At 40.0% G+C, this 24,929-nt stretch overlaps 1 protein-coding gene across 1 annotated transcript; it reads left to right on the top strand.

The window, feature by feature from the left end:
- The first annotated feature begins 11,258 nt into the window (after nucleotides 1-11,258).
- Nucleotides 11,259-16,766, top strand: LOC130857450 (lysozyme C-like). The gene is made up of 4 exons (XM_057743132.1): nucleotides 11,259-11,427; nucleotides 12,673-12,837; nucleotides 14,558-14,633; nucleotides 15,669-16,766. The coding sequence occupies exons 1-4, from the start codon at nucleotides 11,292-11,294 to the stop codon at nucleotides 15,733-15,735; spliced, it is 444 nt and encodes a 147-aa protein (XP_057599115.1). The 5' UTR covers nucleotides 11,259-11,291; the 3' UTR covers nucleotides 15,736-16,766.
- The last annotated feature ends 8,163 nt before the right edge of the window (nucleotides 16,767-24,929 follow it).

Here is a 24,929-nt window from a genome sequence, read left to right as displayed (position 1 = left end):
GAGTGTGGGAGCAGGAGAGCTGGTTCAGTGTGGGAAACATTGTTGCCGGTAGGGTGACGGACCGAGAGGACAGGAGGGAGGAGGCCCGCGGAGAGGAGTGCCCGTTCTTGAGAGCTGCCCGGCCATGATGGCGGCTGGAGGCTGCAGGCTCACTGGCGGCTGGGAGGAGCCACGCGCATAGCCTCTCTCTCTCTTTCCGCGCCTCTGCAACAGGCAGTGGAGAGACGCCCTGCGGGCCACCTAAGGCGCTCAGGGATAACAAGTACCCTCAGGCACTCGGGTGGGGCTAGATTAAAACCCCTTGCAACGCCAGCAGCAGGGAGGCTGCCGAGAGAAAAAAAAGAAAAGAAAAGAAAAAAACCCCCGAGAGAGGCCCAACTCTAAGACTTTCTGTTTACGCCTGAGCCACCGGCGCCCTCTGCAACAGGCACCTCCAAGCCTGACTGAGACATCAGTGCGCCACTGCTCACTCCCTCCCAGGAGAAGGAGCCACTATTGTACCCTCTCCCTCTCCACACACTGACGCTTACAGACGAACAATAAAGGAACCTCTGCTGGTCACAGAATAACGCAAAAAAACCCAAGGACAAGCAACCCCAAAAGTTTGGACAACCATGAGGAAACAAAGAAACACCATGCAGGCAAAGGAGCAGGAAAAAAACCCACAAGACCAAATAAATGAGGAGGAAATAGGAAAAATGCCTGAAAAGGAATTTAGAGTAATGATAGTAAAAATGATACAAAATCTCGATAACAAAATAGAGAAAGTACAAGAAACAGTTCATAAGAACTCAGAAGAACAAACAGCAATGGATAACAAAATAACTGAAATTAAAAATACTCTAGATGCTATAACCAGCAGAATGACTGAGGCAGAAGAACGAATAAGTGAGTTGGAAGATAGAATGGGGGAAATAACTGCCACAGAGCAGGAAAAAGAAAAAATAATAAAAAGATTAGGAGACAGTCTCAGAGACCTCACTGATAACATTAAGCGTACCAACATTCGAATTATAGGCATCCCAGAAGAAGAAGAAAACAAGAAAGGGTCTGAGAAAATATTTGAAGAGGTTATAGTGGAAAACTTCCCTAACATGGGAAAGGAAATAATTAACCAAGTCCAAGAAGCACAGAGAGTCCCATACAGAATAAACCCAAGGAGAAATACACCGAGACACATATTAATCAAACTAACGACAACTAAACACAAAGAAAAAATATTAAAAGCAGCAAGAGAAAAGCAACAAACAACATATAAGGGAAAACCCATCAGGATAACAGCTGACCTTTCCACAGAAACTCTGCAGGCCAGAAGGGAATGGCAGGATATCCTGAAAGTCCTGAAAGAGAGAAACCTACAGCCAAGAATACTCTACCCAGCAAGAATCTCATTCAGATTTGAGGGAGAAATCAAAAGCTTTCCAGACAAGCAAAAGTTAAGAGAATTCAGCACCACCAAACCAGCCTTACAACAAGTGCTAAAGGAACTTCTCTAAGTAGGAAACACAAGAAAAGGAAAACACCTACAAATACAAACTCAAAACAATTAAGAAAATGGTAATTGGAACACACATGTCAATAATCACCTTAAATGTAAATGGATTAAATGCTCCAACCAAAAGACACAGACTGGCTGAATGGATACAAAAACAAGACCCTTCTATATGCTGCCTACAAGAAACCCACTTCAGACCAAGGGATACATATAGACTGAAAGTAAAGGGATGGAAAAAGATATTCCATGCAAATGGAAGTCAAAAGAAAGCCGGAGTAGCAATACTCATATCAGACAAATTAGACTTGAAAGTAAAGACTATTAAAAGAGACAAGGAAGGACACTACATAATGATCAAGGGATCCATCCAAGAAGAACATATCACAATGGTAAATATCTATGCCCCCAATATAGGAGCACCTCAATACATAAGGCAAATGCTAACAGCTATAAAAGGGGACATCGACAGGAACACAATAATAGTGGGAGACTTGAACACCCCACTTACATCAATGGACAGATCATCCAAACAGAAAATAAATAAAGACACACAAGCTTTAAATGACACATTAGACCATCTCGACTTAATTGATATTTATAGGACATTCCATCCAAAAACGACAGAATACACGTTCTTCTCAAGTGCACACAGAACATTTTCCAGGATAGATCACATCTTGGGTCACAAATCAAACCTCAGCAAATTCAAGAAAATTGAAATCATATCAAGCATCTTCTCAGACCACAACGCCATGAGACTAGATATCAATTACAGGAAAAAAACTGCAAAAAAGACAAACACATGGAGGCTAAACAATTCACTCTTAAACAACCAAGGAATCACTAAAGAAATCAAAGAGGAAATCAAAAAATATCTAGAAACAAATGACAACGAAAACACAACAACCCAAAACCTATGGGATGCAGCAAAAGCAGTTCTAAGGGGGAAGTTTATAGCAATACAGTCCTACCTTAAGAAACAAGAAAATGATCGAATAAACAACCTAACCTTACACCTAAAACAACTAGAGAAAGAAGAACAAAGAAACCCTAAAGTGAGCAGAAGGAAAGAAATCATAAAGATCAGAGCAGAAATAAATGAAAAAGAAAGGAAAGAAACCATAAGAAAAATAAATAAAACTAAAAGCTGGTTCTTTGAGAAGATTAACAAAATTGATAAACCATTAGCCAGACTCATCAAGAAAAAAAGGGAGAAGATGCAAATCAACAGAATTAGAAATGAAAAAGGAGAAGTCACAACGGACACCTCAGAAATACAAAACATCATGAGAGACTACTACAAGCAATTATATGCCAATCAATTGGATAACCTGGAAGAAATGGATACATTCTTAGAAAAATACAATCTTCCAAGACTGAACCAGGAAGAAATAGAAACCATGAACAGACCAATCACAAGTACGGAAATTGAGGCAGTGATTAAAAATCTCCCAACACACAAAAGCCCAGGACCAGATGGGTTCACAGGCGAATTCTATCAAACATTTCGAGAAGAGTTAACACCTATCCTTCTCAAACTCTTCCAAAATATTGCAGAAGGCGGAGCACTCCCAAACTCATTCTACGAAGCTACCATCACCCTGATACCAAAACCAGGCAAAGATGTCACAAAAAAAGAAAACTATAGACCAATATCACTGATGAATATAGATGCAAAAATCCTCAACAAAATACTAGCTAACAGACTGCAACAGCACATTAAAAAAATCATACACCATGATCAAGTGGGGTTTATCCCTGGGATGCAAGGATTCTTCAATATACGCAAATCAATCAATGTGATACATCATATCAACAAATTGAAGGATAAAAACCATATGATCATTTCAATAGATGCAGAAAAAGCTTTTGACAAAGTTCAACATCCATTTATGATAAAAGCTCTCCAGAAAATGGGCATAGAAGGAAATTACCTCAACATAATAAAAGCCATATATGCAAAACCAAAAGCCAACATTGTTCTCAATGGAGAAAAACTGGAAGAATTCCCCCTAAAAACAGGAACAAGACAAGGGTGTCCACTCTCACCACTATTATTCAACATAGTTTTGGAAGTTTTAGCCACAGCAATCAGAGAAGAAAAAGAAATCAAAGGAATCCAAATTGGAAAAGAAGAAGTAAAATTGTCACTCTTTGCAGATGACATGATATTATATATAGAAAACCCTAAAGACTCTACCAGAAAACTGCTAGCACTAATTGATGAGTTTAGTAAAGTAGCAGGATACAAAATTAATGCACAGAAATCTCTTGCATTCCTATACACTAACAACGGAAGAGCAGAAAGAGAAATTAAGGAAACTCTCCCATTCACCATTGCAACAAAAAGAATAAAATACCTAGGAATAAACCTGCCTAAGGAGGCAAAAGATCTGTATGCAGAAAACTTTAAGACATTGATGAAAGAAATCAAAGACGACACAAACAGATGGAGGGACATACCATGTTCCTGGATTGGAAGAATCAACATCGTGAAAATGTCTGTACTACCCAAAGCAATTTACAGATTCAATGCAATCCCGATCAAATTACCAATGGCATTTTTCACAGAACTAGAGCAAGAAATCTTACGATTTGTATGGAAACGCAAAAGACCCCGAATAGCCAAAGCAATCTTGAGAAGGAAAAATGGAGTTGGTGGAATCAGGCTTCCTGACTTCAAACTATACTACAAGGCCATAGTGATCAAGACAGTATGGTACTGGCACAAAAATAGAAAGGAAGATCAATGGAATAGAATAGAGAACTCAGAAGTAAGCCCAAATACATATGGGCACCTTATCTTTGACAAAGGAGGCAAGAATATACAATGGAAAAAAGACAGCCTCTTCCATAAGTGGTGCTGGGAGAACTGGGCAGCAACATGCAAAAGAATGAAATTAGAACACTTCCTAACACCATACACAAAAGTAAACTCCAAATGGATTAAAGACCTACATGTAAGGCCAGACACTATCAAACTCCTAGAGGAAAACATAGGCAGAACACTATATGACATCCATCAAAGCGCCATCCTTTTTGACCCACCTCCTAGAATCATGGAAATAAAATCAAGAATAAATGAATGGGACCTCATGAAACTTAAAAGCTTTTGCACAGCAAAAGAAACCATAAACAAGACTAAAAGGCAACCCTCAGAGTGGGAAAAAATAATTGCCTATGAAACAACGGACAAAGGATTAACCTCCAAAATATACAAGCAGCTCATGAAGCTTCATACCAAAAAAGCAAATAACCCAATCCACAAATGGGCAGAAGACCTAAATAGACAGTTCTCCAAAGAAGACATACAGATGGCCAACAAACACATGAAAAGATGCTCAACATCACTAATCATCAGAGAAATGCAAGTCAAAGCCACAATGAGGTATCACCTCACACCAGTCAGAATGGCCATCATCACAAAGTCTGGAAACAACAAATGTTGGAGAGGGTGTGGAGAAAAAGGAACTCTCCTGCACTGTTGGTGGGACTGCAAATTGGTACAGCCACTATGGAAAACAATTTGGAGGTTCCTTAAAAAACTACAAATAGAACTACCATATGATCCAGTAATCCCACTACTGGGCATATACCCAAAGAAAACCATAATCCCAAAAGAAACTTGTACCATAATGTTTATTGCAGCACTCTTTACAATAGCCAGGACATGGAAGCAACCTAAATGCCCATCAACAAATGAATGGATACAGAAGATGTGGCATATATATACAATGGAATATTACTCAGCTATAAAAAGGGATGAGATGGAGCTATATGTAAAGAGGTGGATAGAACTACAATCTGTCATACATAGTGAAGTAAGTCAGAAAGAGAAGGACAAATATTGTATGCTAACTCACATATACGGAATCTAAAAATGGTACTGTTGGACTCAGTGACCAGAACAAGGATGCAGATACAGAGAATGGACTGGAGAACTCGAGCTGACTGCGGTCAGAATCCCCTGCTGAATCTTGAAGAACCAAGCCACCATGAGTTCTACAGATGCAAGGAAATGAATTCTCCTAACAATCAAGTGACTTTGGAAGAGGACCCTGAGCCTCAGATGAGACTCCAGCCCTAGCCAACACCTTGACTACAGCCTTCTGAGAATCTGATTACCCAGCTAAGCCACACCTTAACTCCTGACCCATGGAAACTGTGAGATAATAAATGTGACTTCCCTGGTGGCACAGTGGTTAAGAATCTGCCTGCCAAGGCAGGGGACATGGGTTCAATCCCTGGTCTGGGAAGATCCCACATGCTGCAGAGCAACTAAGCCCGTGTGCCACAACTACTGAGCCCAGGTGCTGCAATTACTGAAGCCTGCATGCCTAGAGCCCGTGCTCCACAGCAAGAGAAGCCACTGCAATGAGAACCCCCTGCACTGCAATGAAGAGCAGCCCCTGCTCCCCACAACTACAGAAAGCCTGTGCGCAGCACCAAAGACCCAACACAGCCAAATAAATAAATAAATTAAAAAAAAACTTTATTTCAATAAAAAAAAAAAAATCACACTGAGATATCACCTCACCCCTGTTCAAATGGCCATTATCAAAAATATAAGAAACGGAGGAGTTCCCTGGTGGTTCAGTGGTTAGGACTCAGTGCTTCCACTACCTTGGCCCGTGTTCAATCCCTGGTCAAGAATGCAATTGTGCAGCATGGCCAAAAATAAACATATATTAAAAAAAGGCACACACACAAGAATATGAAGAAAAGGGAACGCTTGTGCACTGTTGGTGGCAATGTAAATTGGTACAGCCACTCAGTATGGAGTTTCCTTAAAAAAATTAAAAATAGAAATATCATATATTGTAGGAATCCCACGTCTGGGTATTTATCAGAAAAAACAACCAAACAAACCACTAATCTGAAATCCCATGTTCATTGCAACATTAGTCATTATAGCGAAGATATGGAAACACAACCTAAGTACCCATTAGCAGATGCATGGATGAAGAAGATGCTGTATATATATACACAATAGGACACTACCCTGCCATAAAAAAAAGAATGAAATCTTGCCAGTGGTGACAATATGGATAGATCTTGAGGGCATTATGTTAAGGGACATAAGTCAGAAAAAGACAAATACTTTATGATCTCACTTATATGTGGAATTAAAAAAAAAATAGCCAACATCTCTAACAGGAAAGAAAACCAAGGTCTTTGATATGGAGAACAGATAGATGGGCTGGCAGAGGTGGTGGGGGGGCGGGGAGGGGAGAAATAGGTGAAGGGGGTCCGAAGGTACCAACTTCCAGTTATAAAACAAGCATGGGGATGTAATGTACAGCATAGTGACTATAGTTAATAATACTGTATTGCATATTTGAAATTTCCTAAGAGTACATAGTAAACATCCTCATCACAAGAAAAAGAATTTTTGTAACTATGTATGGCAATGTATGGCTAATATCATGACCAAACCTGGTTTACCAAGAGAAGCTGGGGCAAACGTTTTACCCAAACCTATCCAATTGTAGGTACATGGGACAGGGCAAAGCTGTCCAGGGGTTGAGGCTCAACTTGTCTCTGCAGTCTCTCTTTGCCCCTGATACAAGACCCAATGGTGCACTCAGTCCCCTGGTTTATGAGTACCCACCACAGACTAACAAAATTCCTTTGCTTCTTTACTTAAAATTTCAAGAAAGTCTAATTGATCAACAGCCTTGTATCCCAGGTCTAACTAAGATCCATTTAGCCATGGTTGGGGCAGAGGATCATGCTGTATATAGAAGTATCCCTTCCAGAGCTAAATGAGGAAGGATAGGGAGCCTTTTTGCAGGCTAGCCATTACTCTCAATATGGAAGTAATTTGTTTAAACAAAAAAAAAGAGAGAGAAATGGGTACAACTGTGCACATGGAGATACCCCTTCAGTCTCTGAAACAGTCTGGAGAGCTCTAAGATTTACAGTTAGTATTTGAAAAAACAGGGGGTGCTTGTTAAAGGAGCAGATTCTAGGGGCCTAGGATTAGCTTTGGGGTGGGGCGCAGAAAAATCTTCCTTTTAAAAATCAGCACCGCCAGTAGTTCCAGAGGTGTTCAGTCCATAAAGAAAGAGTAATAACCTCATTTTTGTCTTGAACTCTCTTCCAACAGATCTTAAACACGGCCCTTTCCCAACTACTAGCTTCATAACAACTTCTCTCCCAAGACCTACTTTGTCTCTGCTTGGATCACCTTACTTGCAAAAGAACAAACATTTTCCATGCAAGCTCGGGTGGAGGGTGGCACGAGGCTGACACAGGCATGACAACAGGGGACAGGAACATCATTCCCGGCCTCACCCGCATCCTACACACTAGCTCATTATCTTCCTTGCAGCACAGGCCCCTCCCCAGCACACAAACTCCCTCAGCAAGTTTATCTGGAAGAAAGGCAATGAGGCTTGGGCTCTTCTGAAGGCTGATAGCCAAGTTCCTTGATTTCTAAGGCTGCCGTGTGTTCTCAGACAAGCACTGTTGTTGGTAAGGCATTTAAGGACATACTCGATTTAATGACCTAAAAGTCATTCACCTGGAACATTTTCCTTGAGAGATTACACACGACACACGCAAGAAAAAGATTTGAATTTAAACTGTTGCCTCCCCACCCATAATTCAAGGATTCTAACTTTTGGCTAGACACCTCAGCATGCGGCTCCAGAATGACTAGAACTTTAGCAAATGTTATCTCACTTGAAAATCAGAATGAGTTTCCTCTCGAGCAGAGCCCTCTAGAAGTCCACTTCAGACAAAAGGAACTTCACAGGCTTTAATTAATCTCCCACGTCCACACAGAGTGGCTGAAGGGAGGGGAGGGTGCCCGCAAGGGGCAAACAACCAGATCTATGGCCACTAAAGACGGAGGCCCATTCAAGGCAAGCCTCCTTGTTTAGAAAGATCAAAACCAACTCTCCTGGTTAAAGGAACTCCCTCCCAAACATGAAGCCAAGACCCAACTTCTTCTGAAGTTTACAAAGAGCCCTGATGTTTTCTGTTTGTGTGCAAATATTAACAACGCCAATACTCACCTTTCTCAGAAAGGGGAAGAGGTCAAGTGCCACCAAGTGAGTCACAATTGACATTGCAAACCAAGATCAAAAGGTCTGTCCTCTACCTGGCCATTCTCACCTTATAGAATGAAAGGGAGAGATTTGCCCAAAAAACAAACCAAAATGAAACCCCAAACCACCAACCCCCCAAACTGAAAAACCCACAAAAGTTTAAAAACCCTGTAGATGGAGTTTATATGATTCACCTGTCAGTTATTTTACCTGACCACTTCTTTCCACCACCTGCCCCGGCCCCATGTCTCCCTCCCGTCCTTATACAGAGCTGCTTTCTTTCTTTTTTTTATTTTAAATTAATTAATTAATTTATTTATTCCTGTGTTGGGTCTTCATTGCTGCTGCGTGGGCTTTCTCTAGTCGCGATGAGTGGGGGCTACTCTTTATTGAGGTGTGCAGGCTTCTCATCGCAGTGGCTTTTGTTGCGGAGCACGGACTCTAGGCGCGTGGGCTTCAGTAGTTGTGGCTCACGGGCTCTAGAGCACAGGCTCAGTTAGTTTCCCATGTTTCTTTGGAGAGGATCTACCTCGATGAGGAAGTAAAAATCTAGTATTTGCAAATATTTCATGGCTTTTGGGAACTGTGACTTCTCCCTGCACCATTTCTTCTGGTGGTTCCAGGGAATTATCTTACTAATTGCAGTGAGAACACGGGCTTCAGTTACCTGCGCTGTCAGTCTCTTGCACGAAACAGAACCTGTAAACTCAAATGCAGGTAGGCAAAGATGACATTATTTGCAAAGCAGAAATAGACACACATATAGAGAACAAACTTATGGATACCAAGGGGGAAAGGGGGGTGGGATGAATTAGCAGATTGGGATTGACATATGCACACTATGGATACCACGTATAAAATATATAACTAATGAGAACCTACTGTGTAGCACAGGCAACTCTACTCAATGCTCTGTGGTGACCTAAATGGGAAGGAAATCCAAAAAAGAGAAGTATAAGTATTCGTATAGCTGATTCACTTTGCTGTAGTGTGGAAACTAAAACAACATTGGAGAGCAACTACACCCCGATAACAATTAATAATAATAAAAAAAGAAAACACAGGTAGGTGTCTCCTTCTACATAACTTAGTATAATCACATAAATGGAATGCTCAGTGAACAGCAACAACAAAAAGATGATAGAGCACCCTGACATCAAGCCTGTCTTTCCATTTCCCACCAACCCCAACTGTGCCAAAAGAGGCCTGCTTTCCGTTGAGCTGCCTGTTCGAGGCATCCTGATGGGCCCCTAATAGGCGGCTTTACTGAAAACCTGGGTAGAGCTCACAGGGAAAGCCGGGGGACAGGCAGGGCGGCTCTGCCACTCACTCCCAGAGGGGCCGTGGGCAAGTTGCTGGACTTCAATGGGTTTCTGTTTCCCCATCTGTCAAGTGGGGATGTTTACAGTACCTACCTGCTGCTGGGCTGTTGGCAGTTATCCCAGATCCCAACTGCAGTCTCCAGGGAGAGTGGAGAGTTCCAGTCTTTTACTCTCCCATCCTCATCACCAGAAACTGGACAGGGGGAAACATTGGTTTCCCTTTACCCTTTCAGGTTCTCAGCTAGGGCTCTGCAACAAAAGACATATTAACAAAAGAAAAACAAGTTTATTAACATGTATCAATATATCCCACATAGACTTATGAGAAATGCAGGGATGAGTTACTCAAAGAGGTGGCTGCACCCTGGATCTCCAGATCATCTTAACCAGAGACCAGTTCACTTCTAGAGGAGCGACAAGACAGAGGAAAAGAGTACTAGATTCCAAGGGTGGCACATTGTGGGATGATCCATATATAGCAAACCAATGGAAGATAATAGCCAGTCAGTAAAGGTTGTTTTGTAGAGTCCTCTGGTGCTGTCTTGGGGCTAATAGGTGTCCAGGGTTGCTGGTGATTAACTTCTGGACAAATGTATGCTCTGCTTTCAGGAAAATAGGGGGAGGACAGAGAACTTTTCTTGGATCTGCTTCTTCTCAGTTGCCTTCAGCTCAAAATAATCCTCACGCCCAAGGCCAAGATTTTGGGTGGCATATTCTGGTGTTCTTGTGTAGGTTTTGCTGTAAAGTTCCCTTGCTTTCTGATGACTCTTCATGCTCTCACTTGGAAATGTGGAGTAAGGCATTGTCAGAAAGGAGTGAGGAATGTTGGTCACATGAGGCTTTTTCATAGTAGTAAAACATTGCTTTATAAATTAGGAATTCACAGTAGTAACCAAAAAAGTTGCTTAGGAGTCTGGCTGAGCAGCATGGAGTCATGCTATGTACCTGTCACAGCAACGGGCAGTGCATCATGTGCTTCTGTGGAAAGTGTACGTAAAAGATTTTTAAGTGAGAGAGGTGAAGACAGCACAGTGAAGGCACGTAAACCAATTTAATGAAAGTGAATATTTATCAAAGGTTGGAGCTCATTTGCAGTTGTGTAAAATGGTCATTCAGATTTGTGTTTTTTCTTTATAGTTGCTCAAATTCATAATAAAATAGGAGGAAGTTCCTCTTTTGGCAATAGTGCCAAAAGCACTATTTCACTCTTTTCTTGCAGGGTCATTCTTAGGACATCAGCATATTCCTCTTCAGACATAAGGAAGAAAACTTGTAAAGTCGGGGGACAAACAGTTCCTGTTTTCCACATATCTCAAAGGGTGGAGTTCCCAAACTGCTCCGAGAAAACAGAAGTGAAAACATGTTAAATACCAGGGCCAGCTCCCCTGGTCAGCCTGGAGGTCCTGCTTCTCAGTCAACATGAAGGCTCTCCTCATTCTGGGGCTTCTCCTCCTCTCTGTCGCTGTCCAGGGCAAGATATATGAGAGGTGTGAGCTTGCCAGAACTCTGAAAATGCTTGGATTGGATGGCTATAGGGGAGTCAGCCTGGCAAACTGTAAGTTAACTCTTCTTCAACCTTCCAAATAGTTAGCCGGGTGCGGAACAGATGCTAATAGAGGATGAAGACTAAGCAAGGGACTTTGAGTGAATGGGCTTTTTTATTCCTTTGAGGGTCTGTACACTTACAATGGTGAAAAACATCAACTTGTTCCTTCAGAATCACATGGACCATGTGAAGGATTGAGGCATGGGAGGGCCAAATTCTCTACCATTCTAAGCAGTCCAGGACCCGTTGTACTCTTCTAGGTGTCACTAAATTTGCCAGCTGGCACATGTAGGCTGACTGAGAGATACCTTTGAGCCCCTGGGGTATGTCTGCCAAGCCCTTGGTGTTCGACTCCAGCCATTTGCAGTTTGGAACTTGGGTTCTGCAAGCCTGAGTCATACAGTATTTTTCTCAGTTTTAATCCCCCAACCATGATGTTGGGTTTTTAACAGCAAAGGTTTTTAAGAATTATGTTGAACTCTGAAAACAGGGAGAGTAGGAACCTATTTCCCCTCAATCAATATGTATATAAGGATCCCTGAAATGCAGCATGAAATGACATTTTATTATTCTTACCCTAGATGATTATTTTTCATTTGCTTCCACGGAATTCAATCTCTGCCTTTAGTAAAAGTTGCTTTGGATTTTAGTCCATAATTTTCAATGTAATTGGTGTATTTTTCCGTTTGAACTCGGATATTTCCCCTCTAGAACTATTTTTGAATGAATTAGCAAATGGCTTGATGGACGGATGGATAACACAGTCTTTCCTGTTCTATGACATCTGCTGTCCGGATTCTAATTTGATATCCAAATTCACTTTTAGGTATCATAGGAAATTTTCATTCTGCCAGGAAAATCCTTACTTTTCTTAATAAAAAGCATTTTTACATTATCACATGCATCTGTTGCTGATTACCAAACCCACTCGACAACTCTGTTGATTTTTCTATTCTAGGCTGAATCTTACCTGAGGGATGGGAGCAGGCAAAGGGTAATAGCAATGGAAGAAACAGCTTTTTAATATTTTAAGAAATATGTTATCTTGTTTCATTAGCATTACCAAATGGTTTTCTAACAAAAGAATTCTCCTAAGGGCCCTTTAGCACCAAAATGTGAACATGTTTTACAAGTAAAATACATCTTATAAAGTAAATCGTTAGTAAAATAGAATTAGCTAAGTAGAACGGATTATGCTATGAACTGTAAGTCCTGTGGTGTTGCTGTTTATGACTAAAAATATGTTTTTTTCAGGGGTGTGTTTGGCCTATTGGGAAAGCCATTATAACACACAAGCTACAAACTACAATCCTGGAGACCGAAGCACCGATTATGGAATATTTCAAATCAATAGCCACTACTGGTGCAATGACGGCAAAACCCCAGGAGCAGTTAACGGCTGTGGTATACTCTGCAGCGGTAAGACAAGAGCATGCTGAGTTATGGCACAGAACCCATCTGGTTATACTTATGAGAACAGGGATTCAATGCAAATGATAAGGTCTTGAAGGGTTCATCAGGGACCTAGAAAAACTCTGTCTTCACTTCTAGAAACTATTATCCTCCTCATCATTCCTTAAGCAAGAAATTAAACAGCTGGTATGCTAAAAGGTTGCTGTTTTCTAATATACGAGAGTTTCTGGAGTGACCTATCACTGTATTATAACTGGATGTGTTGATGCTTTGTAAGGAATAATGCTGTTCCTCCACTTACTTTGTTTGGGGAGGTTTAGGGATACTTTGGTTGTGTGCTCTTCGTAAAAAAATGTTTTTAAATCTACCCTCCTTTATTGAAAAACAAAAGGATTAGTAGTTAACCAAGAAGGAGCAATATCTGTGGTCCTTTTTAAAAAATCGTTTTTACTTTTTATTAGAAAATGTTTCAAAGATGTGGAAAATTAGAAACATTAGTATAATAAACATCAATATGCTCATCATGTACTTTAACAGCTGTTAACATTTCATCATATTTACTTCTTTTATGTATACATTATGTGTATATATATATATTTTTTTTTGGCTGAGTGATTTCAAAGTGAGTTAGAAACATTATGACATTTCATCTCTAAATTCTTTAGTTTGCATCTGCAATAATTAAAGTTCCTATATAAACATTGTCATTCTAACAAGTTAATTTATGGATTTGTTTAATTGAAATGAAACAAATATTCAATTGCGTGCCATTTAAAATAGAGATAACATGTGGGATCTTTTGTGCATAAAATATTGGAGAAGCATTGAAAAATTGATATTGTTAAATTATTAAATATTAAAATTTCTAATAGTGAAGAGAAGTTAGAATACTTTTTTTGCATGTGGTTAATTTATTTAAAAAATATTTTGCATTATATAATACTCTGTGTTCATCGAGTGAAAATTCTTACTACCCAGAGATATATGACCACTGGTAACGTTTGGTATACACATATTCTTTCAGGATAGACATCACTCACATATAAGAATGTCAAGCTATATTATGCACGTATGTACCCACTTACAAACATGTAAGAAATGTGCGTTTCAACGAGAATGAAGTTGTACTCTATTTACTGCTTTACAATTTGTTCTTTATTACACAAAATTATTTTTGTCAACAATACCAATCTGTATTATTTATTTAAGATGAACAGAATTCTAGTATATAAAAATTCTGTAACTTATCAATCCAACTCTTACTGTTAAGCACTTAGGCCATTTCCATTTTCCCCTTTTATAAATTGCTATGAAACACCTTGTACATATGTCTTTGGGTACATCTCTTATGATTTGTTTCAGATAAATTTCCAGTAGTAGAATTGCTGAGCAAAAAACTGCTAGACCGCTTTCTGCTTGTTTGTTTTGGTTTTGTTTCGGTTTGTTTTTTTTTACAGTGCATAGTAAAAAGAGAACTTTCTTTCACACTAGTTAATAATCCCAGAGCTTCCTATGACTTTGGTAAATGAGAAGCAGAATGCTTTATTTCCTGCCTAATGAGATGGAATGAAGAAAGAGTTTTCCCCCAACATTCACAGATACACGGACTCTTAAAACATACTTGTAATTGTTCTTTCCTCAGCCTAAGAGAATAAAGCTGCTGAACCTAAACTTAACATGAAATTTCTATGAACAATGTCTTCATTTCTCACCACCTCTTTTTCAGCTTTGCTGCAGGATGACATCAGTCAAGCTGTAGCATGTGCAAAGAAGATTGTCAGTCAGCAAGGCATTACAGCATGGTATGTCTTTTTTCCCTTCCAGTTTTATTGGAATGTAACTGACATATAACACTGTACAAGTGTAAGGTCCACAGCATAATGATTGGACTTACATACATCATGAAATGATTGTCACAATAAGTTTCGTGAACGTCCATTATCTCATATGGATACAAAATTAAAGAATTAGAAGAAAAAAATGTTTGTGTGTGATGAAGCCTTAGGATTTACTCTCTCAACAACTTTCATATATAACATACAGCAGTGTTAATGATGTTTATCATGTTGTACATGACATCCCTAATATTTATTTACCTTATAACTGGAAGTTTGTAGTACATTTGAGTGCCTTCATCCAATTCCCACCCCTCACCCCACCCACAACCCCCACCTCTGGCAACCACAAATCTGACCTCTTTTTCTGTGAGCTTGTTTGTATGTTTGTTTCTTCGTATTTGAAGTAGAATGGACCCACAACAGTGTGTTAGTGCCTCTTACAGAGCATGCTGTGTGTTAGGCCTGAAAGGGGAGAGCTGTTTTACCCTACTGTTATGAGAGAAGTGGGGGGATATCTCCAAAGACCAAAGGATGCTCCTGAGAACTGAAAAATGCAAGTTTAGATTTATCCTACACAACGTATTACATAGAAATAATCTATTTAAACTGATTCAGAATCTTATTATTTAAACTTCAATTTATTTTAGGGGATTTCTAGAGTTTTTAAGATTCTCCACACTCTACCAATTCCTTGACCTCTCTTGAAATCATGTTTGGAATTAAGTAAATGTGGAATGCACTTGGCAGTTGTGTTTGTGGGCTACACAGAACTCAACAGTTTTGTTCAGCATTCTGTGCTCTAGTGAAGGCCTGGAGGAGATGGGAAGTATTGGTATGGTACACTTATCTCCATGTAATAAATAGCAATACTTGGATCTACCTATAGCCTGTATTTCATGTATCGATAAACTATTTTGTTCTCCCAAATATCTGAAGTAGGTATATTACTGTGAAGATATGTTTTAACCTTATTACCACTTGTTTCATCTTTCTCTACAGGGTGGCATGGAGAGCTCATTGTCAAAACCAAGATCTCAGGCCTTATATACAGGGTTGCAAACTATAACTGTGGAGTTTTCTTTCTTCAGCTCATTTTGTCTCTTTTTCAAATTAAGGAAGTAATAGTTGAGTGAAAGGTCATTCTACCATTCTTTCAAACAAACAGTGTTTCTACAGAAGCAGGAACATATGGTTTTTCTTCTATGAGGCTTAATGATTGCCCCATGTGTTTATTGTTTGATATTAGGCCAACAATATTTTTCAGTTTGCTAATAGAACTAATGCTGGTATATGCAGAATATAGAAAAATATTACAAATCAACTGGTTTGCAAGGCAGAAATAGAGACAAAGATGTAGAGAACAAACATATGGACACCAAGTGGGGAAAGTGGAAAAGCTTGGGGGGGAAAGAATTGGGAGATTGGGATTGCCATGTATACATTGCTAATAAGAAAAAAAACTACCAAATTGTACACTCTAAATATATGCAGTTTATTGTCTATTAACTGTATCTCAATAAAAGTTTTTTTAAAAAAACTAAGGCTGGTGAATATTTCTCTAAAATCTTAATTATCAAATATATCTGCAGTACATCCAGTTCCTAATCAAAGGAATAACCCAGACTTAATCTTGAATGATGCAAGCACTCCCCAATATGCAATACAAATATAACAAAAGAATATCTTTATACAAATTGATCTTAGGCAAAATCCCAGCTGTGTACGCATGTGACCCCTTCATCTGTTCTGTCATCTGCAAAAAGAGTAAAAGAGAACCAGTCTTTGTTGGGCAGTATACAATTTAAACAGGAGCAGAATGCCCAATGGCTAAAAATGAAAACAGCCTGAATTAAGAATCTGGTTCTCATAAAGTGTGACCTTTGGCTTAAATGTTTTCTTAGAAATGCTGCATTTACACAGCTTTAAAAATAAAATCACAATTTACACATCAGTCTATTTTAGCCCCTTTTAAAGAACTCATTTATGCATCTTGCTGATCATGAAGGAATATAAGGAGGGATTAGATGGGCAGTTGCTTTTCCTTAATGTTATTAACTTAGATTTATGCGTTATGACTAAATTCAGAGGCAGATGAGTTTGCAAGTATTGATATAATTGCTAATTAACCACAGGTGTGAAATTATGCATACTGTAAAAAGTACATTTTCATTAAAAGCTTTGCAATTCATACGTTGTCTTTCATTATTTAGAGCCATGTAGTGTCTCTGAAGAAATACCTATGTACATATTTGGGAAAAAAAAGGATCTGACACAGTATTTCCTACATCCTCACCTGTACTAAAACAGCTGGATATTGCAGAAGGAAACTCCATAAGCAGACTGACAGAGCTCACTTTACTTTTATTACTTTAATTTTTGGCTGCACAGCTTGTGGGATTTTATTTTCCTGACCAAAGATTGAACCCCTGTCTGTGGCAGTGAAAGCTTGGAGTCCTAACTACTGGAACACCAGGGAATTCCCCCCACTTTAAATACATAATGACAAATCTCAAATTGGCCCTGAAGTCTGCCTGGTCATCTTAGCCACTGGTCTTGAATCCTTCTGTGTTGATGTCCCCACTCTCCAAAATGGGTATCACCATTCACTTCTCCTGTCATTTCAGAGTCCCAGCACACACGCCCAACCGCTGGCCTTCCACACTCTCTGCTCTCAGTGGGTGCCCTGGCCTCACATGACACTGAGACAACAGAAGCAACCTCATACAAAATTCTCCCCTCCTCACTGCCATCACAGAGGTCACATCTTTCGCTGGGCCCATCCTCTCTTCTTTCCCCTTTATTACTAGGATGAAGGGCCTCTGCTCTTCCCAATGGAAGTGTCTCCACATGCAGTCTTCATCACAGCCCTCTCACTACTCCAATTTAGGCTGAGTGTTTCCTGCATCCTGAGTTTCTCCCTCTTTCCTGGATCACCCCATCCTTGTACAAACTGCCCTGGTAACCTTCCATCTTACAAAGAGCTCTCCGTGGACTCTACATAACCCTCCAACCAGAACATCATTCTCTGCTCTTTTACAGCAGCACTTCTGGGATGAGATACCTATCTTCACCAACTCCATTTCCTCACCTCCCTTCCTCTTTTCAACTCTTCTTAATCTGACTGCTATCCTCACTCAGCTGAAAACTGCTCCAGCATTCCTCCTTCCATGATGCCTTGGGGCCAGTGCTAGTGATCACCTGTGTTCTGTCCATCTTACTTGATCTCTCAGCAGCATTGGACACAGTGAACCACATCATATTTATACTTCTAGAAACCTTTTCTCCCTGAGCTTCTCTTCCTTTACATCCTGCCTCATTGATGGCTCCTTCTCAGTCCCTCTGGGCTGGCTGTTTCTCTGCTGTTTGATTGTGAACTGTGGGAGTGCCCCAGGGCTCAAGCCTACAACCATTTCATGGACATGTTTTACTTATTTATTTGTGTCTTCTTGCTGAAGTATAACTTTCGAAAGAATAGAGTTTTTTCCACTTTTTAAAGACATTGACATAATCTCATTCGTTCCCAAAATTTGCAAGTACGGTGCAGCCTTTTATGTTTTCTGAACAGTTTGAGAATATGCTGTTAACATGATGCCCAGCGGCTCTGAATCCTTCAGTGTGTAATCCCCACATAACCTCAAAACATCATCCAAATCATGAGGGTAACACTGGCAGATTAGGACCACCTCATCTCAGGTCCTATTCCATTTCCTCAAGTGTCCCCATAAGTCCTTCTTAAATAAAGGTCTAATTCAGAATCATGTGTTATATTTGTTTGTTATGGTTTTCAGTTTCCGTCAATCTAGATCACTTCACTTTTTTTCTTGATCTTTCTGACTTTAACACGTTTGAAGACTGCAAACCAGCTATGTTGAGAAACAACCAAAGGTATTTCTGATATGCCCTTGATTAGACTAGGTTATGCATCTTTGGCAGGGATACCACAGAAGTTATATTTTGCTCTTCTCCTTGCATCCTTTCAGGTGACATGCAGTTTTGAAATGTTCTATTGCTAATGATGTTCACAGCGATCATTTGATTAAGGCAATGTCTGCAAGCTACCTCCTCTGTGAAGGTTGGGAGAGGGTAAGGTACTTTGAGAAAGTTTGTTCCTCCTCAAAATATCAATGTATGTTGTTACTTATTCTATCAGTGTGGACCCCTGGCTTCCTACTTTATTCAAATTATAATGAGTCATAATGCATTACTCTCACTTATTTTGATGTTCACATTGTCCCTAATTTAGCCACTGGAACCTCTGTAAGCTACCTTCTGTGTCATTCTGACATGCCCCCATCACACCATTCTTTGGGCACTTTTTTCTTCTTTGGTGTAGATATTCTAAGGTTCACCTTGTTCTTTCCCTGCTTCAGCCTGGAATCAGCCCTTTCTCAAGAGAGCCCTATTCTTCATAGTGGATAGTGGTATTTAAAAAACAAGCTTTTGTGGTGGGAGCTCCCCCAGAATAAAGTACCACAAGGGACCAGAGGACATAACTCAACTAGAAAGTAACCCAGTTGGATCCTGGCGTTATCTTTATGTGCCCATTAACTCTGAGGCCCCTCTCACATGGTTCCTGCATAACTCTGTTACTATGTAACTCCCGCCTAACTCTGTAACTTAGAAACAGCCCAGAGATCATAGAAGGGGAAGTACCCAATCAGGTTATATGCTCCTTTTCTTGTTACCTTATTTGGGAGACACAAAGATTCCAATGTATAGGAGTTTAATTAAAGTATATAAGGGGGTGTCCCTCTGTGTTCGGGGCTCAGCCTTTGGATATGAGTCCGCTGAACCTGTGCCGTTGCAATAAACATCGCTTCCTGCTTATAGCCTCGGCGTCCTGTCTGCGGCTGCCGATTCCTGCTACACTCTGGGCACTAGGGTGTCACTGCTTCCAGGCCCCATCAATGGACAGAACTAGAGGATATATGTATTTACACAATACTCATCTATTTAAATTGAATTCATACCATGCCTCCAGTTCCAATCCCACACCACAAGCTTAATTCTAGTTTTTTCCTTTTTCATGTTGGTAACTCCCTTGTATGACAGTGAGACACCTGGCACCCACTGTCCTTCATATCCTTAATTGTATCCTTAGCACATGCATATGTATATTTGATCAATTTGCCTGTATGTAACCAGTTTCCCAACACCACCACACCATGGAATAGATGCTCTCCACTCAGGCTTTGATACCCCTCATTGGGCCACTCTTTCTTCCACATCTGGACAGCTTCTTTACTGTGTTACATCTCTCACACACCATGCTGGGCCACTATCCTTATAGGAGGAAGGGCAGAAATTTTTTACTCTTGTTTACACCCCTAATCCAAACACCTAGAACACTGCCTATAGCAGTTACATGTTCAATAAATATCAGTTGATGGAATGCATCTCTCCAATTATTTGGTACATACCTCCATGCTGGGCATTCTGAGATTTTTCTTCCTCTCCAATCCCACATGATTCCAGTACAGCAGTAAGGCCTTCCAAGGGTCAGGTCTCAAATCTATGTGACCAGCCATGGGAGGACAGCAGAGGGCCCCAACACAGGTGCAGCCTCAGGCTTCAAGTTCCTGGGGACATTTTGGGACTTCCCTGGTGGCATGCAGTTTAGAATCTGTCTGCCAATGCAGGGGACCTGGGTTCAATCCCTTGTCCGAGAAGATCCCACTTGCTGATGAGCAACTCGGCCCAGGGGCCTCAACTACTAATCTGTGCTCTAGAGCCCACATGCCACAACTCCTGAAGCCCATAAGGCTAGAGCCCATACTGCTCAATAAGAGAGAGAAGTCACTGCAATGAGAAGCCATTGCTCACAGCAACTAGAGAAAGCCCGCTCGCAACAACAAAGAGGCAACACAGCGCCCCCTCCAAAAAGAAAGATTCTGGGACCATTTTCACATGATAAACAGGAAAGAATATAGATTTATTCATATCAGGATATCCAGAGGTGCAGAAGAATGACTCAAAGTAGGGGAGAGAGGCCTGAAGAGTGACGGCTCAGAGGCAGAGATCGGATACATCCAAGAAGCAGCACGATGGACCCATAACAATGGCTGACTGAAGAAACCATCAGAGATTAGCAAAAGTTGGCCTAAGAGGGAAAGCAATGTTTGTGGGAGATTTTGCTTAGCGTTTTCTATAAATATCATGTCTTACTTATATGTGTTATTTGAACACAATCAAGTTCCCAAACCAAATTTAACCCTTATTCTGAGAATGAAGTAAAAATCAACATCAAAGTTTGATCAGTTTTAAATGTAACTCACTTCCTCTGTTGCTTACTCTCACCTCAGGATATTATCTGAAATACAGAGCGATATTCCAGCTGATAACTGGGCTCTTCGTGTAGCACTAATTATATCTAAGCCCTGAGCGTATGTCTTGAACTTGTATTTAGCAGACATTTTCTTAGAAGTTGTTACAGGGAATTACTAAATGTTATAATCAGGAGTGACTAAGTCATTCATAGATACAATGTTCTTCCATTAAGTTCATGTCTATGATGCAAATTATATTTTAAATCATTTTAAATTTTAACAAGGTTATAAATTCTCATTGTTTACAGTGTCAGATAGTTCTCCAAGGTTTGTTATGAAAGATGTACGAGGTTTAGTCAAAAGTTATCCACACTCCAGTTATAGTAAAACTTCTATTGGCCACACTGCCTTATTAGTGCTTTCCATTCAAGGCTACTGTCTCCCCAGTCACTACTGTGCAGGTGTGAACGTGTTACACCAGTTCATGTGGAACTGCAGTGTGAGCAAAAATGGATGCCCCACTTGTGATTTGCGCGAAAGAAGAGCATGGTGCGGTGATTCGTTTTTTGTGGTCCGAGGGTGTGCACATCCACACACTACTGCCCACATTGTCGACACTCTGCAAAAACTTCATTTTGAGGTGTTAAAGCATCCTCCCTATATTCCTGATCTTCCTCCATCAGACTTTCACCTGTTTGGTCCACTGAAAACAGCCCTATGGGGATGAAGATTCACTTCTGATAAAGAAGTGAAAACAGTGGTGCATTCATCACTTGCAGCTCAGCCTAAAACATTTTTTAATGAGGGAATACGAAAGCTTGATGACAGATGGACAAAGTGAATTGAAAAGCAAGGAGATTATGTCAAAAAATGATGTATCTCTCTTTTCTAAAACTTAAGTTAAATTCTACACCAGAGTGCAGATACTTTTTGACCCAGCCTTGTAACTCCACATTTCTCCCCCTTCACACGCAACCATTTTCTACTCTTTTAGCTTAGTGTTAAGAGTTTTAGGGAGTTCCCTGGTTGCCTAGTGGTTAGGACTTGGCACTTTCACTGCTGTGGCCCAGGTTCAATCCTTGGTCGGGAACTGAGATCCCACAATCTGTGTGGCACCACCCCCCAACCCCAACGAATTTTATATTTACTACCATGCTTGTAAGTATTAGGCTTGTATTGCTCCTCCTGGATTATTCCATTTTAAGATACTGATTCCCACGATGGAAGTTAAGGATTAAATTCTATGGCTCCTCCTCCATCTCCATCACACATGGCACATTTCTCTAAACTCATCCTTCCAATGTAATTATATATACTTTTTTAGATCAATACTCAGTATTTACATAGCCATAAATACAGTTACTTCCTTCTCATACGCAAGATTTTATTTTCCCTAGAGCTAATACCTGCTGATTCTTAAATTGGCTTAGCTTTCTTTGTGTCTCTCATTAGTTCAACTCCCAGACTCTAGATCTTTTTTTTCTTTATTCAGGCATAGTTGATGTACAATATTATAGAAGTTTCAGGTGTACCACATAGTGTTTCACAAATTTTAAAGGTTATATTTCATTTAGAATTATTATAAAATATTGGCTATATTCCCTGTATTGTACAATATATCCTTGTAGCTTATTTATTTATTTTTTTATTTGTTTGTTTGTTTATTCATTTATGTATTTTTTTATTTATTTTGACCCCACGGCACTGCTTTTGGGATCTCAGCTATCTGATCAGGGATCAAACCCATGTACCCTGCAGAGGAAGCTGGGATTCCTAACCACTGGATTGCCAGGGAATTCTCAGCTTCTTTATTTTATATACAGTAGTTTGTACCTCTTAATCCTCACAGCTATCTAGGTCTTCTACTTAAATCTCCTCCAGGTCTTCAGATGAAGGCAGAATTTCATCAGTCTCATCTTTCTCCAAGTTTTTTCATTCCTGTATCATAGTTTTAAATTCCACCAGCTCTTTTTCATTCTCTGCACTTCTTTTTTTCCTTGTTTTGGGTCATGTTTGCTATTTCTTATTTTAGCTGGATATAGTAATAATAATAGTTTGGGTTTCTTTTGGTTTTAGTAGACTTTTCTTTGTTTCCTCCAATCTGCCCTTTTGCTTGTTTATTTTGGATTATATCTGTCACGTCAGAGGCATTTCCAGACTGAATAAACCTTTTGGTTTGACATCTAGAATTCACTGGTGCCTCCGAGTGCAATGATTTTAATGGAGTGGTGAGGATAAAAAGATGATTGGAGTGAACACAGGAGGGAGAGAAAGGAGATAGTTTTTAAAAGAGTATTGTTGTAAAGAGCAAAGAAATGGGAAAGTAGCTGGAAGGGGATGTTATTATTAATCAGTGGATGTCTGGAGTCTTACACAAGCTGAGTGTCATGATATATTCAAGAATGGCCAAGCCACATTTGAAAGGCCATCGTCCACTTGTTGCCTTCCATAAAGCTGAAGGCCCCAAAGAGCACACATTTTTACAAAATAGCCACCTTCCAATAAGCTACTACTGGTCAGGGAGTAGTGAGAGTATATAAAAGTCTGGAATAGTGACTTATTAAGGCCTCCATAGTCCCAACAATGGAGCTTCCCATTTCTCTCACGTATGAAACCTGTGTCCTCATAGGGGACTTGGTAGACATAATGAACTTTTCCCAGAACTTGGTGTGTATCTACTTAAAAAGAGCCTCTGTTTCTAACAATGCAAGCACTTAGCAGGACACAAATTCACAGTAACTCAATAGCCTTTCCTACTGCAGTCACACTTATACTATGGAGAAGTCCATTTGCTTCCGTGTACACATATTCTCCTTATGAATTTTCATTTATTCAGGTTCATTTGTAACTTAGCATATGGAATTAGAACCCACTCCTTTTTGGAAAATCATGTAGGCAATTCTAGGAAGAGAGTTTTTGTGTAAAAGTGGAAAATAATAGTGGACAGTGAACTTGGTGACAGCTTAGATCCAAAGTTCCTTCCACTTTCTAGAAACCAGCCAGAGCAACAAGGGGGCAGGGGAGACACCCTCTGCACTTGTTTCCTAGTGCTGCTGTCACAACGCACCACAAAAGCAACAAATGTATTGACTCACAGTGCTGGAGTCTAGAAGTTGGACGTTTAGATGTAGGTAGGGCCGTGCTCGCTCTGAAAACTGTATTCAGTCCTCATCTCCTTCTAAAACTATAAAACTCCTAGATGACAATATAGGAGAACAACGTGATGACACTGGGTTTGGCAATGATTTCTTGGATATGACACCAAGATCACAGGCAACAAAAGCAAACATAGATTAGTGGGACCACATCAAACCTAAAAACTTCTGTGCATTATAGGAAATAATCAACAGTGTAAAAGGGTAACTATGGAATGGGAGAAAAATGTAAATCATGTATCTGAAAAGCGTTAATATTTAGCATATACAAAGAACTCTTAACAGCTCAACAGCAAAACAACCCAACTAAAGGATGGGCAAAGGACCTAAATAGACATTTCTCCAAAGAATGGCCAACAAGCATATGAAAAGATGCTCAACATCAGTAATCACTAGAGAAATTCAAATTAAGCCAACAATGAGACATCATCTCATACCCGCTAGGATGGCCACTATCAAAAAAAACCCCAAAAAACCTCAAAACAGAAAATGAAATGTGTTGCTGAGGATGTAGAGAAATTGGAATGCTTGTGTACTGCTGGTAGGAATGTAAAATGGTGCACCCACTGTGGAAATCAGCATGAAATTTCCTTAAAAACTGAAAATAGAACTACCTTATGCTCTGGCAATCCCTCTTCCGAGTGTATATCCAAAAGTATTGAAAGGCAGGACTTTGAAGAAATATCCCCACACCCATGTTCATTGCGGCATTATTCACAATGTCCAAGAGTGGAAGCAGCCCAAATGTCCATCAACAGATGAATAAAGTGTGTTTTATTCCCCCAATGGAATATTATTCAGTCCTAAAAAAAAAAAGGAAATCCTATCACATGCTACAA

Source organism: Hippopotamus amphibius, chromosome 7 (genome assembly GCF_030028045.1).
Source record: "Hippopotamus amphibius kiboko isolate mHipAmp2 chromosome 7, mHipAmp2.hap2, whole genome shotgun sequence".
Classification (NCBI taxonomy): Eukaryota; Metazoa; Chordata; class Mammalia; order Artiodactyla; family Hippopotamidae; genus Hippopotamus; species Hippopotamus amphibius.
The sequence above is the reverse complement of the archived record's forward strand: the minus strand, read 5'-3'. Positions and strand labels throughout refer to the sequence as shown.

Excerpts from the sequence above, each read along its gene's own strand:
- LOC130857450 (XM_057743132.1), top strand. The coding sequence starts at position 11,292 with ATGAAGGCTCTCCTCATTCTGGGGCTTCTCCTCCTCTCTGTCGCTGTC. Across the intron at positions 12,838-14,557 it reads CTGTGGTATACTCTGCAGCG|CTTTGCTGCAGGATGACATC; the intron begins GTAAGACAAGAG and ends CCTCTTTTTCAG. Across the intron at positions 14,634-15,668 it reads CAGCAAGGCATTACAGCATG|GGTGGCATGGAGAGCTCATT; the intron begins GTATGTCTTTTT and ends CTTTCTCTACAG.